Source organism: Chiloscyllium plagiosum, unplaced genomic scaffold, assembly GCF_037043375.1.
Source record: "Chiloscyllium plagiosum isolate Xiang-an unplaced genomic scaffold, Cpla_swu_hap1 HiC_scaffold_3, whole genome shotgun sequence".
Classification (NCBI taxonomy): domain Eukaryota; kingdom Metazoa; phylum Chordata; class Chondrichthyes; order Orectolobiformes; family Hemiscylliidae; genus Chiloscyllium; species Chiloscyllium plagiosum.
Genome location: NW_028270141.1, coordinates 3,476,573 through 3,492,181, shown reverse-complemented (window position 1 = coordinate 3,492,181; position 15,609 = coordinate 3,476,573). Strand labels below are relative to the sequence as shown.

Below are 15,609 nucleotides of genomic sequence, written 5' to 3'. Positions count from 1 at the left end.
TGCAGTTCTGTTTAGTAGTGGCATGGATATGTGGTTGGAAGTTCAGCTAGCTGCCAAATGTGACACCAGCAGTGCAAAAAATCTGATTTAACCTCAGAGAGGTGCCAAAGAGAGGGTGATGTTAGTGGCAATGCAATTGTCTTTGAGACTGGAAGTAATGGTTCAGATTTCCCAATATTAACTGGAGGAAATTTCGGCTCTTCCAATCCTAGACTTTAATTATCCTATTTTATTCATTTGTGGGAGTTGGGTGTCGATGGCCGGCCAGCCTTTATTGCCCACCCCTAGTTGTCCTTGAGAAGGTGGTGGCGACCTGCCTTCTTGAACTGCTGCAGTCCACCTGCTGTGGGTTGGCTCACAATGCTGTTAGGGTTGGAATTCCAGCGACTAGGTGTCAGATACAGTGGAGGAATGGAGAGAGCTGGTGGTGAAGTAGGGCTGGATATGGATAGCCTATGGGAGGGAACTAATGTATGTCTTGGATGATGTCACCAAGGGGTAGCATGCAAATAAGAAATAGGACATTGTCAATGACAAACTATTGGAGCACACTAGAGGCACAATTCAGGAATGGAAGAGAAACCACTACAGACAATGCTCTACCTGAAACAGATGTGTCAACATAGAATCAGGCATATGCAGTCTTATCAAAATTTAGAGTTGTGGAGAGGTTTGGGATGAGGATGGTACATTTCACCAAGTCAACAGCTGCAGGCAGAGAAGAATGAAGAAGTATAGTTTACTTTTAACACAGGCAAGCATAATATCATTTGTGTCATTAACAAGGACTGATTTGATACTGTGGGAGGGCACAATTATCATTGGAGTCAGGAAGAATAGCTAGGTGGTCAGCAGTTTAGTGCAAATAGGGTGAGGAGTTCATGAGGAGAAACAGTACAGAAACTAGAGGAAGATTAAATTCACAAATAAGACAGAAGGGAAATATTCAGAAAAGTTTGGCCTGGTCAGCTTCTACAAAGAAGGTACGATGTGGAGGTGTTGGTGTTGGACTGGAGTGGACAAAGTTAAAAATCAGACAACATCAGGTTACAGTCCAACAGGTTTAGTCAGCTAATTGGATGATCTCAATCTTAATGACAATCTCATGGGCTCCTCTTATTTCTTTCTAGGAGATAAGTACAGCCTACTTCATGATCATCCCTATGCCCTAGTCCCCAGAGTTACCAAAGATGAATTTCCAATTGTTTTAAAATAAGCAGACAGACAGAAACATGCAATTAATGAATAGAATAAACTATTTAAATTTATGTATGGCATTGCTTCCTTTCAATGTCTTTTTCCCCCAAGTTTAGTTTGCTATCTGTGGAAAAGGCTTCTATTTACTTGAAAATAAAAGCAACCATATGTTATTAATATATATATAGAGTTTAGGTGAATATCATTTCATATTTATTTTAGACACTTAATCTGCCTTAACCATTTGATAGGACAAACCTCCTCAGGTCTGCTGATGTCCAATCCCTCAGGCCCAGTGATTCCCAATTCAAGAGCTTCTTTTGCACCCTAAAAAACAAAAGAAAAAGTTATAGTACTGTACATTGCCCCATTCAAGAACCAAATTAGGTTACAGAAATATTTAATTCCTATCAGTTCATCTGCATTAGGACTGATGCTACTACAAGTTCTGCTGCATTGAATGCACACATCAGATTAAAATTTAAATAATCTAAAATTATGACATAATTCAATCAATTTTCAGTGTTGATACATCAGATTAAATGGAAATATTTACCTCTGCTACTAGCTCTCCATTTTCAGCATGCACACAAGGTATGGCACCAAGACTTTTACATGCACGAAAAGCTTGGTAAAGTTCATTATCCCGCAGCATGTATTGATCCTTATAGGTCATGTAAGTCTGGAAAGAATTCACTCCATGCTCCTTCACTAGTTCTTCCATTTCAAATTGCACCTATATAAAGAGAAAAATGTTGAAGATATGATCTAAAAATGCACTTATTTTACATCATTTTTATTTAGAGCATAAGAAATAAGAATAGAAGACTACACAGTGTCTTGTAATCCTGTTCTGTTATTCAATAATATGGAGATGCTGGCATTGGTTTGGGGTGGACAAGGTTAGAAGTCACACAACACCAGGTGAACCTGACAAAGGAGCAGCGCTCCTCAAGCTTGTGATTTCAAATAAACCTGTTAGAGTATAACCTGGTGTCGTGTGACTTCACTCTCCTAACTTATGTCCATTACACTTAATTCCCTTAACAATCAATAAACTATTTAATACTATCTTAAAAGTACTCAATGACTGAGCATTCACAGACTTCTGGGGAGACATTTCCAAAGATTCACGACCACTGCAGTGAAGAAACTTTTCCTCATAATTAGGCAACTCCTTATTCTGTAATTCTTAGTTTTAGATTCTCCAGCCAGGGTAAAGAGTGTTATGAAGATGTGGGTGTACTGTACCTTTAAGAGAGTTAAAAGCTGGCAGAACTACCTGACAGCACCAAGTGTTCTGAATAAAATACAATGTAACATGTGGTCCAGCAGCTAGGGTAGCTGGTTGCCTGGTGACAAAAACAAATTTAAATTAGGCCAATCCGTTTAAATTATAACCCCCCCCCCCCCAAAAAAAACAAGCTCCAATCAAATTTGAATTGAGTATATTGACAATCCAATGCTTTGGGGGTATAAGACCAGGAAAATTGAACATTTAGGGGAGAACCGCCAAAAGACCAACAGATGTAGGCTGCTAGTAAGAACTGAAAATGTGTTGCTGGAAAAGCGCAGCAGGTCAGGCAGCATCCAAGGAGCAGGAGAATCGACATTTCGGGCATGAGCCCTTCTTCAGGGCTTCTTCCTGAAGAAGGTCTCATGCCCGAAACATCGATTCTCCTGCTCCTTTAATGCTGCATGACCTGCTGCGCTTTTCCAGCAACACATTTTCAGCTCTGATCTCCAGCATCTGCAGTCCTCACTTTCTCCTGCTAGTAAGAACTCTCTGAGAGGTACCTAGAGAAGGAGTTTGCACAGAGAAAAAATATTGACAACGACCTAGAGAGCAAATCTAAGAGGAAGATACAACAGCTGGCTGGTTTTGAAATTTGAATTTTTTGATAAATATTACTCGGGGGTTTTATAAGACTAGTATTATGGAAGGGAAAGTAAAAGATAGATTAGAGGAAGGAGTTTAAATGGTTGTTAGTTAATTATTCCTGTTATACTTTAAGAAATAAAGTTGTTACATTTTACTTTAACTAGTTCTTGGCGTCTTGAGTTTTCACAGATTACCGCATGGAATAAATCTTTTCTGTGTTACCCAGTGTTGTAACAAAAGTCACTTAAAATCTGTCTGACCAAGCCCACCAAGAATAATATGATCACTTTTCATTCTACTAAATTCCAAAGATTAAAGGCCAATTCTACTCAAACACTCTTCAAAGCACAATCCTCTCATCTCATGATTCAATCTTGTAATCTCTACCGTATCCCTCCTATGACAAATTCTTTTTTCCTATGGAAAGATGCACTTGAGTACATAGTATATTTCTGGCGTTGTCTCACCACAGAAGACGTTTTGCCCACATTGAAATGTAAAATATAAAAGCAACATATTGAATTGATCGAGAAACTATTTCAACCTGTTGGAGAATCGAGGGCAAGAAGGCATAGTCTAAAAATGTGATTCGATGTACTTTATTCAATTCCAATAAAGGCTACACACGAGTCTTCCAAATTGCATGTTGTACTTGCATGCAAGGTGCAGGAGCCAAATTTCTCAAAATATTAAAATCTACTAGCTTTCCAGTCTTCCACCTTAAAAAAAAAGACTATGGATGCTTTTGACTATGCTTTCATATTCCAGACTGTACTTTATTCCACACATTCATTCATGTTCCTTCAACAGAAATATTTGATGTTGAGAAGACCAACAGACATAGGAACGGCTGGTGTACAAGTTATAGTTGGAGCAAATCTGAGAAATTGCAATTGATGAACAGATATACCCAAATAACCATTTTACTGGCTAAGAAAATTATTTTATGGATTATAAGGGAAAAATATGAATCACTGTTTGTTTCAAACATGGTCATGTAGATGTTGTGTTGCACGTTTTCTATTGTCATGACTCACTGGGGTAATGCATTGGAAATTAAGCCCCACTAATCCCAGACTAGTCACAAATATGAAAAATATAGTCAAACTATTCAATTTAACTGACTGACAAACTCTGGTTAAAAGAAAATGCTCACCTTGTTTCTGCACTTAACAAGAAAATAACTTTATTGTATACAAACAGTCTTTAAACAATGACAATTAGGAACCTGAACTGCTAAATTATAGCTTTGAAAATTACCTCTACCCCTTCTTAAATTCTCCTCTTCATAAACAGACAGACATTACAAGGATATTAAGGGTACAAAATGCAGAAAGAAATGGAGGATGGGAAAAAAATTGTGGCTCGAAGAGCTTCTCCTTTTTTGAGGCATTGGAGGTGATTTCCTAGAATTTCAGGAACAGCAATTACTGTTTTATAGGCCGTTGAATTGTTTTGGAACTTTGGGAGAGAAAAGAACAAAACAGCTGCACCTTTAAAAGGAGGATGACAGACAAAGGCAGCGACTACATGGTCAGTAAGAGAGAGAGAGAGAGAGAGAGAGAAAGAAACCTATACTGCTAACTAACACAGCAGGGAATCTGCACAGTTACCACCTTTGCTGTTTGAGTTCATGTATCTCTGGACATCAGAGTGTGTCTAGGAAAAATTAACAAACAGCAAAATTCACAGCTTACCTTGGAGGAACCTGTGTGGGAGAGCTCACAGCACAGGAAAAGATAAGTGCACAGTTTTTGTGTAACCTTGCTGAAAGTCTGCAGGAATGAGTAGAGTGGGTTTCTTCTTGATTATATGTTTTATTGAGATCTGTCCCTTGCTTAAATTTTAAAAATATAAACCATGAGAACTAGGTTAGCCTGAAGCACATTTTTTTACAGCAATAAGACGGTGCTATTTTCTGGGTCTATTAATTGTGAAGGAGCAAAGATGGTCTTTAATAGAGTGATTGCTCTTCCTGTTGGATGTAGAAGTTTAGAGAGAGTTTTCATGTTAATGATGATTATGCCTGCAGGAAGTGTCTTTGGCTGCGAATCCTATCATATTGCATGGATCAGTTGGAGTATAATGTTAAAAGATTAAATTGTACTCTCTCCCTGGAGATTAATGAAATGTTAACGAGTTAAACTCTACTGTCTTTCTCCAGAAGCTAAACATTCTAGAAGTGGGTGGGGGCAACATTCATGCAGGAATGTGGATGACTCGCACTTAATTTGGGCAGCCATTTACTACTACTCTCTTGCTATTATGAAATTAAACTCTCATTCAGTCCCTTCCATTCATAAATGCTTTCATAGCCATCCCACACTGCTAGGTCACATCATACCTACATTGTCTTGGGGAAGTACGGTGTCAGAAAATCATTTGCATAATGATTCCCCAAGATTAGGACATTTTTACATTATCTCAGAGGATGACCTCATCCTACCATTGTACCTGGGGTAACATGTGATTATTGGACTGGGAGAGCGGAATGGCCAGAGTACCTGCAAGCATTACCAACTGACCTGTATAAAAGGGATGTGTTTTCTTTATTCGGGGCCTCTTTGACTCAACTTCACATGCCTGAGAAGAGAGAGTCAAAGGGCTCACCTAGCTTGTACAAGCTTTAATGAGCTTTAACTGTTTGCAGAAGTGTTTGTGGGTGTGCGCGAATTGAAACCTCTGGAAATGAACCTAACATGCTGTTTTGGAAAAAGTAGGGAGCGATGGATTTTCAGGGGAATGTTGCATGAACAGCCAAGGTTCTGGTATTGAGACTGGCTCTAATGTAATGAGAGGTATGTCAGGTTCCAAGGGATCGATTGTGATAGGGGACTTTCTAGTCCGAGTTATAGACAGACGTTTGTGTGGTCAGCAGTGAAAAATCAGAATAGTATGTTGCTTCCCTGGTGCCAGGACCGAGGATGTCTCAGAGAGGGTGCAGAATGTTCTCAAGGGGGAAGAGGGGCCAGTAAGGGGTCATTATGCACATTGGTTCCAATGACCTAGGAAGGGAAAAGTTTGAGATTCCTAAGGGAGTTTACAGAGTTAGGCAGGAGTTTAAAAAGGAGGTCCTCAAGTGTAGTAATATCTAGATTACTGTCAGTGCTATGAGCTAGTGAGGGCAGGAATAGGAGGATAGAGCAGATGAATGCATGCCTGAGGAGCTGGTGTACAGGAGAAGGGTTCACATTTTTGAATCATTGGAATCTGTTTTGGGGTAGAAGTGACCTGTACAAGAAGGACGGATTGCACCTAAATTGGAAGGGGACTAAGATACTTGTAGGGAGATTTACTAGAGTTGCTTGAGAAGATTTAAACTAATAAGGTGTGTGTGGGGGACCCAGGGAAATAATGAGGAAAGATTTCAATCTGAGACTGGTACAGCTGAGAACAAAGGCATGTCAAACTGTCAGGGCAGGCAGGGACAAAGCAGAGAACAACGCAGGACTGATAAATTAAACTGCATTTATTTCAATGCAAGGGGCCTAACAGGAAAGACAGATGAACTCAGGGCATGGTTGGGAATATGGGACTGGGATATCATAGCAATTACAGAAACATGGCTCAGGGATCGACTGGACTAACAGCTTAATGTTCCAGGATACAAATGCTACAGGTAGGACAGAAAGGGAGGCAAGAGAGGAGAGGGAGTGGCGTTTTTGATAAGGGATAGCATTACAGCTGCACTTAGGGAAGATATTCCCGGAAAAGCATCCAGGGAAGTTATTTGGATGGAACTGAGAAATAAGAAAGGGATGATCACCTTATTGGGATTGTATTATAGACCCCCTAATAGTCAGAGGGAAATTTAGAAATAAATTTGTAAGGAGATCGCAGCTAAAGTAAGAATAATAGGGTGGTTATGGTAGGGGATTTTAACTTTTCAAACATTGACTGGGACTGCCATAGTGTTAAGGGTTTAGATGGAGAGGAATTTGTTAAGTGTATACAAGAAAAATTTCTGATTCAGTATGTGGATGTACCTACTAGAGAAGGTGCAAAACTTGACCTACTCTTGGGAAATAAGGCAGGGAAGATGACTGAGATGTCAGTGGAGAATCACTTTTTGGCCAGTGACCATAATTCTATTAGTTTTAAAATAGTGATGGAAAAGGTTAGACCAGACCTAAAAGTTGAAGTTCTAAATTGGAGGAAAGCAAATTTTGACGGTATTAGTCAAGAACTGATTGGGGGCAATTGTTCGCAGGTAAAGGGCCAGGTGGAAAATGGGAAGCCTTCAGAAATGAGATAACAAGAGTCCAGAAAAAGTATATTCTTGTTAGGGCGAAAGGCAAGGTTGATAAGTATAGGGAATGCTGGATGACTAAAGAAATTGAGGGTTTGGTGAAGAAAAAGAAGGAAGCATATGTCAGGTATAGACAGGATAGATCGAGTGAATCCTTAGAAGAGTATAAAGGTAGTAGGAGTATACTTAAGAGGGAAATCAGGAGGGCAAAAAAGGGGACATGTGATAGCTTTGGCAAATAGAGTTAAGAAGAATCCAAAGGGTTTTTACAAATACATTAAGGACAAAAAGGGTAACTAGGGAGAGAATAGGGCCCCTCAAAGATCAGGAGAATCGACGTTTCGTGCATAAGCCCTTCTTCATGCCCATTCCTGACGAAGGGCTTATGCCCGAAACGTCGATTCTCCTGTTCCCTGGATGCTGCCTGACCTGCTGCGCTTTTCCAGCAACACATTTCCAGCTCTGATCTCCAGCATCTGCAGACCTCACTTTCTCCCCTCAAAGATCAGCAAGGCAGCCTTTGTGTGGAGCCGGAGGAGATGGGGGAGATACTAAATGAGTATTTTGCATCAGTATTTACAGTGGAAAAGGACATGGAAGATATAGAATGTAGGGAAAATAGTTGGTGACATCTTGAAAAATGTCCATATTCCAGAGGAGGAAGTGCTGGATGTCTTGAAACACATAAAAGTGGATAAATCCCCAGGACCTGATCAGATGTACCCTAGAACTCTGTGGGAAGCTAGGGAAGTGATTGCTTGGCCTCTTGCTGAGATATTTGCATCATTGATAGTCACAGGTGAGGTGCCAGAAGACTGGAGGTTGGCTAACGTGGTGCCACTGTTTAAGAAAGGTGGTAAGAGAAAGCCAGGGAACTGTAGACCGGTGAGCCTGATGTCGGTGGTGGGCAAGTTGTTGAAGGGAATCCTGAGGGACAGGATTTACATGTATTAGGAAAGGCAAGGTCTGATTAGGGGATAGTCCAGCATGGCTTTGTGTAGGGGAAATCATGTCTAATGAACTTGATTGAGCTTTTTGAAGAAGTAACAAAGAAGATTGATGAAGGCAGAGGGGTGGACATGATCTATATGGACTTCACTGAGGCGTTCGACAAGGTTCCTCATGGTAGAAGGGTTAGCAAGGTTAGATCTCATAAATACAGGGAGAACTTGCCATTTGGATACAGAACTGGCTCGAAGGTAGATGACAGAAGGTGGTGGTGGAGGATTGTTTTTCAGACTGGATGCCTGTGACCAGTGGAGTGCCACAAGGACTGGTGCAGGTCCACTGCTTTTCATCATTTATATAAATGATTTGGATGTGAACATAGGAGGTATACTTGCAATACCTAAGTTTTCAGATGACACCAAAATTGGAGGTGTAGTGGACAGTGAAGAAGGTTGCTTCACATTATAACGGGGTCTTGATCAGATGGGGCAATGGATTGAGGAGTGGCAGATGGAGTTTAATTTAGAAAAATGTGGGATGCAGCATTTTGAAAAGGCAAATCAGGGCAGGACTTGTACACTTAATGGTAATGTCCTGGGAGTGTTGCTGAACAAAGAGACCATGGAGTGCAGTTTATAGTTCCTTGGAAGGGGAGTCGCAGATAGACAGGATAGTGAAGAAGGCGTTTGGTATTTGGACAGAGCACTGAGTATAGGAGTTGGGAAGTCATGTCGCGGCTGTATATTGGTGAGGCCACTTTTGGAATAGTGTGCGCAATTCTGGTCTCCTTCCTATTAGAAGGATATTATGAAACTTGAAAGGGTTCAGAAAAGATTTACAAGGATGTTGCCAGGGTTGGAGAATTTGAGCTACAGGGGGAGGCTGAACAGGCTGAGACTGTTTACCTGGAGCGTTGGAGGCGGAAGGATGACCTTATACAGGTTTATAAAATCATGAAGGGCACGGATAGGATAAATAGACTGTGAGAAAAGTTCAGCTGCAAAGATAACTGAGAAAAATGATTGATTATTAAGCAAATACTCCATGACCGTAAGACATAGGAGTGGAAACAAGGTCATTCGGCTGATCGAGTCCACTCCACCATTTAATTATGGCTGATGGGCATTTCAATTCCACTTACCTGCACTCTCCCCATAGCCCTTAACTCCTTGCAAGATCAAGAATTTATCAATCTCCGCCCTGAAGACATCCAATGTCCCGGCCTCCACTGGGCTCCAGGACAATGAATTGCCCAGGCCCACCACTCTCTGGCTGAAGAAATGTCTCCTCATTTCTGTTCTAAATTGACACCCTCTAATCTTAAGGCTGTGCCTATGGGTTCTAGTCTCCCCGCCTAATAGAAAAAGCTTCCCAGCATCCACCCTTTCTAAGTCATGCATTATCTTGTAAGTTTCTATTAGATCTCCCCTCAACTTTCTAAACTCTAATGAATACAATCCCAGGATCCTCAGCCGTTCATCGTATGTTAGATTTGCCATTCCAGGGATCATCTGTGTGAATCTTCACTGGACACGGTCTGTATGGGGCCCAAAATTGGACACAATATTCTAAAGGGGTTTAACTAGAGCTTTATAAAGTCTCATCACTGCTTTTATATTCCACCCCTCAAGATAAATGACAACATTACATTTACTTTCTTAATCAGGGACTCAACCTGCAAATCAACCTTTAGAGAATGCTGGACTAGCTCTCTCAGATTCCTTTGTACTTTGGCTTTATGAATTTTCTCACCGTTTAGAAAATAGTCCATGCCTGTCTTCTTTTTTCCAAAGTGCAAGACCTCACATTTGCTCATGTTTAATTTCATCAGCCATTTGTTGGACCATTCTCCTGAACTGCCTAAATCCTCTGCAACCCCTGACCTCCTCAGTACTACCTGCCTGTCTGCCTAACTTCATATCATCGGCGAACTTCGCCAGAATGCCCCCAGTTCCTGCATCCAGATCATTAATATATAAAGTGAACAGCTGCGGCCCCAACACTGAACCCTGCGGGACCCCACTTGTCACCAGCTGCTATTCTGAAAAGGAACCTTTTATCCCAACTCTCTGCCTTCTGTCAGACAGCTAATCCCCAATGCATGCCAGTAGCTCACCTCGAACACCATACTCACCTTACTCAGCAGCCTCCCGAGAGGCACCTTATCAAAGGCCTTTTGGAAGTCTAGATAGATAACATCCATTGGGTTTCCCTGGTCTAACCTACTTGTTACCTCTTCAAAGAATTCTAACAGGTTATGACTCTCAACATAGATATATCTCCAAAGAAAAAAATTATTTTAGTGACGAAGGAGGTTGATGAGGGGAAAGCGGTAGATGTGGTATATATGGATTTTAGTAAGGCGTTTGATAAGGTTCCCCATGGTAGGCTACTGCAGAAAATACGGAGATATGGCATTGAGGGTGAGTTGGAGGTTTGGATTAGGAATTGGCTGGATGGAAGAAGACAGAGGGTAGTAGTTGATGGCAAAGTTTCTTCATGGAGTGCCGTCACTAGCGGTGTTCCGCAAGGATCTGTTTTGGGACCATTGCTGTTTGTCATTTTTATAAATGACCTGGAAGAGGGGTTAGAAGGTTGGGTGAGCAAGTTTGCGGATGATACGAAAGTCGGAGGAGTTGTTGACAGTGAGGAAGGATGTGGCAGGTTACAGCAGGATATAGAGAAGCTGCAGAGCTGGGCAGAAAGGTGGCAGATGGAATTCAATGTAGCTAAGTGCGAGGTGATTCACTTTGGGAAGAATAACAAAAAGATGGGGTACTGGGCTAATGGTCGGATACTTGGTAGTGTGGATGAGCAGAGGGATCTTGGTGTCCATGTACACAGATCTCTGAAAGTTGCCACCCAGGTAAATAGTGCGGTGAGGAAGGCATATGGCGTACTGGCTTTTATTGGTAGAGGAATTGAGTTCCGGAGTCCTGAGGTCATGATGCAGTTGTATAAGACTCTGGTACGGCCGCATCTGGAATATTGTGTGCAGTTTTGGTCGCCATACTATAGGAAGGATGTGGAGGCATTGGAACGGGTGCAGAGGAGGTTTACCAGGATGTTGCCTGGTATGGAAGGAAAATCGTATGAGGAAAGACTGAGGCACTTGGGGCTGTTTTCACTAGAGAAAAGAAGGTTTAGGGGTGACTTGATTGAGGTGTACAAGATGATTAGGGGGTTAGATAGGGTCGACAGTATGAACCTTTTCCCGCGTATTGAGTCGGGTATTACAAGGGGGCATAGCTTTAAATTAAGGGGGGGTAGATATAGGACTGATGTTAGGGGTAGGTTCTTCACTCAGCGAGTCGTTAGTTCATGGAATGCCCTGCCAGTAACAGTGGTGGACTCTCCCTCTTTATGGGCATTTAAGAGGGCATTGGATAGGTATATGGAGGATAGTGGGTTAGTGTAGTTTAGGTGGGCTTGGATCGGCGCAACATCGAGGGCCCAAGGGCCTGTACTGCGCTGTATTCTTCTATGTTCTATGTTCTATGTTTAAGGATAAGCCAACCGTGGTTAATCAGAGAAGTTAAGGATTGCATCAAATTGAAAAAAGAAACACAAGGTGGCAAGGATTAGTGGGAAACAAGAGGATTGGGAAAGTTTTAAGAACCAGCAAAAGATAACCAAAAAAAAGGGAGAAAATAAACTTTGAAGATAAAAGTGCAAATAATATCAAGTCACAAAACATAAGCTTCTTTAAGTACATAAAAAGAGGGATACCAAAGTTTGCATAGGCCCCTTAGACAACGAGGGAACGGAAATAATAATGGGGAACCAGAAAATGGCACACAAGGTGGATCATTACTTTGTGTCACTCTTCACAGTAGAAGACACTAGTAATTTGGGAATGCTATTAATCAAGGGGCAAAAGGCGGAGAGGAAATAAATACAACAACAATCACTAGAATAAAAATGCTAAAAAAACTATTGAACTAGAAACTAATAAGTCCCCTGGACCTGATGCTATGTATCTAGGATATTAAAAATAAAAACTACAGATAGTGAATACTGTAGTTGTAATCTTCCAAGAACCCTTAGATTCTGGAAAACTGTTCAAGTAACACGTATTTAAAAAAAGAAATAGTAACTATAGGCCAATCAGTTTAACATGTCTTATTGGGAAAAAGTTAGACTTCATTATAAAGGATGTATTTAGAAATACATAATATGACTGAAATAATTCAGGATGCCCAACTGAAAGAGAACATCATTTATTGTTGAACACCAAAATAGAGCCACTATTTGTAGCACACATAGGCTAGTCCCAGTTCGGGACAGACAATCTTGTGGATCTGTACCTGGGTCGGCTTTTTTCTCCTAACCAACCAATGTTACAACACACCGTTGGTACCGAAGAGACTTGAACCCAGGTCATCTGGTTCAGAGGTAGGGAAACTACCACTGTGCCACCTGGGTCTGCTCTATAGATACAATTGGTTCTGCTATAACAAGGTAGTTCCGTTCTTGTGCAATCCCGTTATAATCGATACACGTTTTAAATGTTTGTGCTATAGGAACAGTATGCCCAATTCATCAATCACCTTATAGTGAATTCGCATTAATGAAACATGCGTTATAGCAGAATGACCTGTACTTCTAATCAACCTGTCCAGTGACATTATTATATACCTCTGGAGCAGGTGGGACTTCAACACAGGTCTCTTGGCCCAGAGATAGGAACATTTACTATTACCTAATTCTTTATTTTTGTAGTATTCTATGAAGTTATCATTAACTTTTTAACTCTCATTTCCCTCACTGCTTTGTATCTAGTTACCTTGGTACCTAAAATGGCGCCAAGTACAATGACATTATACACTTTTCACTGTACTCCTGAACTTCTGCACTGGAGTACATGTGATAGTAAAATCTAAAATCTAAACTACCACTGCACCACAAAAGCTGGACTGCGGATCTGTTTTATTTTTTCTTCTATATCCGGAAGTGTTTACATACACAACCAAATGGTTTTCCCACTAACAAATCACAGACTTTTTAAAATTATTAACTGTGAATCACTTGAGTAGCCAATTATAAATTTACATGCAAAGCCATTCTGGGCAAATCGACCGATCAAAGTGAGGGAGAGGTAAGGAGAGCAGGAATGGACTAAATCAAAATGGAGTTGGATGGGGAAAATAAAGCACTGAATTCCCCATGATACCCATTTCTCTCTAAAGTATTGATGTGCTCCTTCTCTAACAATACTGGGAAGGTGAGGGTCTGCTTTACTTTTTTTGAGGGGATCTTGCTTTGTTATTTTCTAATTTAGTTGTTCTGAGATATTATTATCCACCTCTGGAGCAGGTGGGATTTGAATTCTGGCCTTGTGGCTCAGAGGAAGGGACACTACGGCTGCACTAAAGCCCTTATGGTTTGCTCTATATTTTCTAAATCACACACAATTGAACAACCCTCCTACCATGACCAGATGGCATGATCACAGAGTAAGGGGTCACATATTTAAGACTGAGCTGAGGAGGAATTTCAAATCAGAGGGTAGTCATTATGTTGACTTCATTATTGCAGGGGGTCGCAGAGACTGGGTCATTAATTATATTCAAGACTGAGATAAGCAGATTTTTAATCAGTAAGGGAATCAAGGATTAAGGAGAAAAGTCAGAAAAGTGGAGTTGAGGTTATCAAATCAGCCATAATCTCAGTGAACAGCAAGGCAGTCTCAATGGGTTGAATGACCCATTTCCTCTGGAAATTCATCCCACACATACCACACAATGGTCCCTTTCAGATCTTTCCCCTCTCACCTTAAACCTATGTCTTCCAGTTTTGGACTCCCCTACCTTGGAGAAAAGACCTTGACTATTTACTCTACTCATGCTTCTCATGATTTTATAAACCTCTATAAGATCACCTCTCAGCCTCCTATGCTCCTTATAACTCAAACACTCCTGTCCCAGTATCCTGGTAAAGGGTTTTGCATCCTTTCCTGGTTAATAAAATCCTTCTTACAGCAATATGACCACAATTATACACAATACTCCAAATGTGGCTTTACCAACGTCTTGTATAGCTGTAACACAACATCTAACTCCTGTACTCAATGCTTCAAATGATGAAGACAAGCCTGCCAAATATCATCTTCACCATCTTGTTTACTTGTAATGCCACCTTCATGGAGCTCCCCTGATCTCTCTGTTCAACAACACTCCCAGGGTCCTGCCATTAACTGTCAAAGTCCTGCCCTGGTTTGCCTTACTGAAATTCACCACCTCGCATTTATCTACATTAAACTACATCTGACATTCTGGCCCACTAGGTGGAACTGAGTTGATCAAGATCCCAATATACTCCAAGATAACTCTTTCGCTGTCCACTATACCATGAATTTTGGTGTCAACTGCAAACTTAGTAACCATGCCTCCTATTTTCTCGTCCAAATCCTTTATATAAATTTATGAACATTAGTGGATCCAACAACAAACCTTATGGCACACCGCTGGTCACAGGCCTTCTGTCTGAACAACAGCGCTCAATAGAACATAGAACAATACAGCACAGAACAGGCCCTTCGGCCCACGATGTTGTGCCGAACTTCTAAACTAGATTAAGTACCCATCCATGTACCTATCCAAATGCCGCTTAAAGGTCGCCAATGATTCCGACTCTACCACTCCCACGGGCAGCGCATTCCATGCCCCCACCACTCTCTGGGTAAAGAACCCACCCCTGACATCTCCCCTATACCTTCCACCCTTCACCTTAAATTTATGTCCCCTTGTAACACTCTGTTGTACCCGGGGAAAAAGTTTCTGACTGTCTACTCTATCTATCCCTCTGATCATCTTATAAACCTCTATCAAGTCACCCCTCATCCTTCGCCGTTCCAACGAGAAAAGGCCGAGAACTCTCAACCTATCCTCGTACGACTTCCTCTCCATTCCAGGCAACATCCTGGTAAATCTTCTCTGCACCCTCTCCAAAGCTTCCACATCTTTCCTAAAGTGAGGCGACCAGAACTGCACACAGTACTCCAACTGTGGCCTAACCAAAGTCCTGTACAGCTGCAACATCACTTCACGACTCTTGAATTCAATCCCTCTGCTAATGAACGATAATACTCCATAGGCCTTCTTACAAACTCTATCCACCTGAGTGGCAACCTTCAAAGATCTATGTACATAGACCCCAAGATCCCTCTGTTCCTCCACATGACTAAGAACCCTACCATTAACCCTGTATTCCGCATTCTTATTTGTTCTTCCAAAATGGACAACCTCACACTTGGCAGGGTTGAACTCCATCTGCCACTCCTCAGCCCAGCTCTGCATCATATCTAAGTCCCTCTGTAGCCGACAACAGCCCT

General features: G+C 41.3%; 1 protein-coding gene across 1 annotated transcript in view; it reads right to left on the bottom strand.

The window, feature by feature from the left end:
• Positions 1–15,609, bottom strand: part of LOC122540420 (dihydropyrimidinase-related protein 5) — a 65,175-nt gene that overhangs the window by 33,426 nt on the left and 16,140 nt on the right. Inside the window, exons 3-4 of the mRNA XM_043676164.2 lie at positions 1,754–1,933; positions 1,456–1,524 (exon numbers count right to left, since the gene is read on the bottom strand). Coding sequence (XP_043532099.2) covers positions 1,456–1,524; positions 1,754–1,933 — 249 coding nt within the window. The remainder of the gene's footprint in view (positions 1–1,455; positions 1,525–1,753; positions 1,934–15,609) is intronic.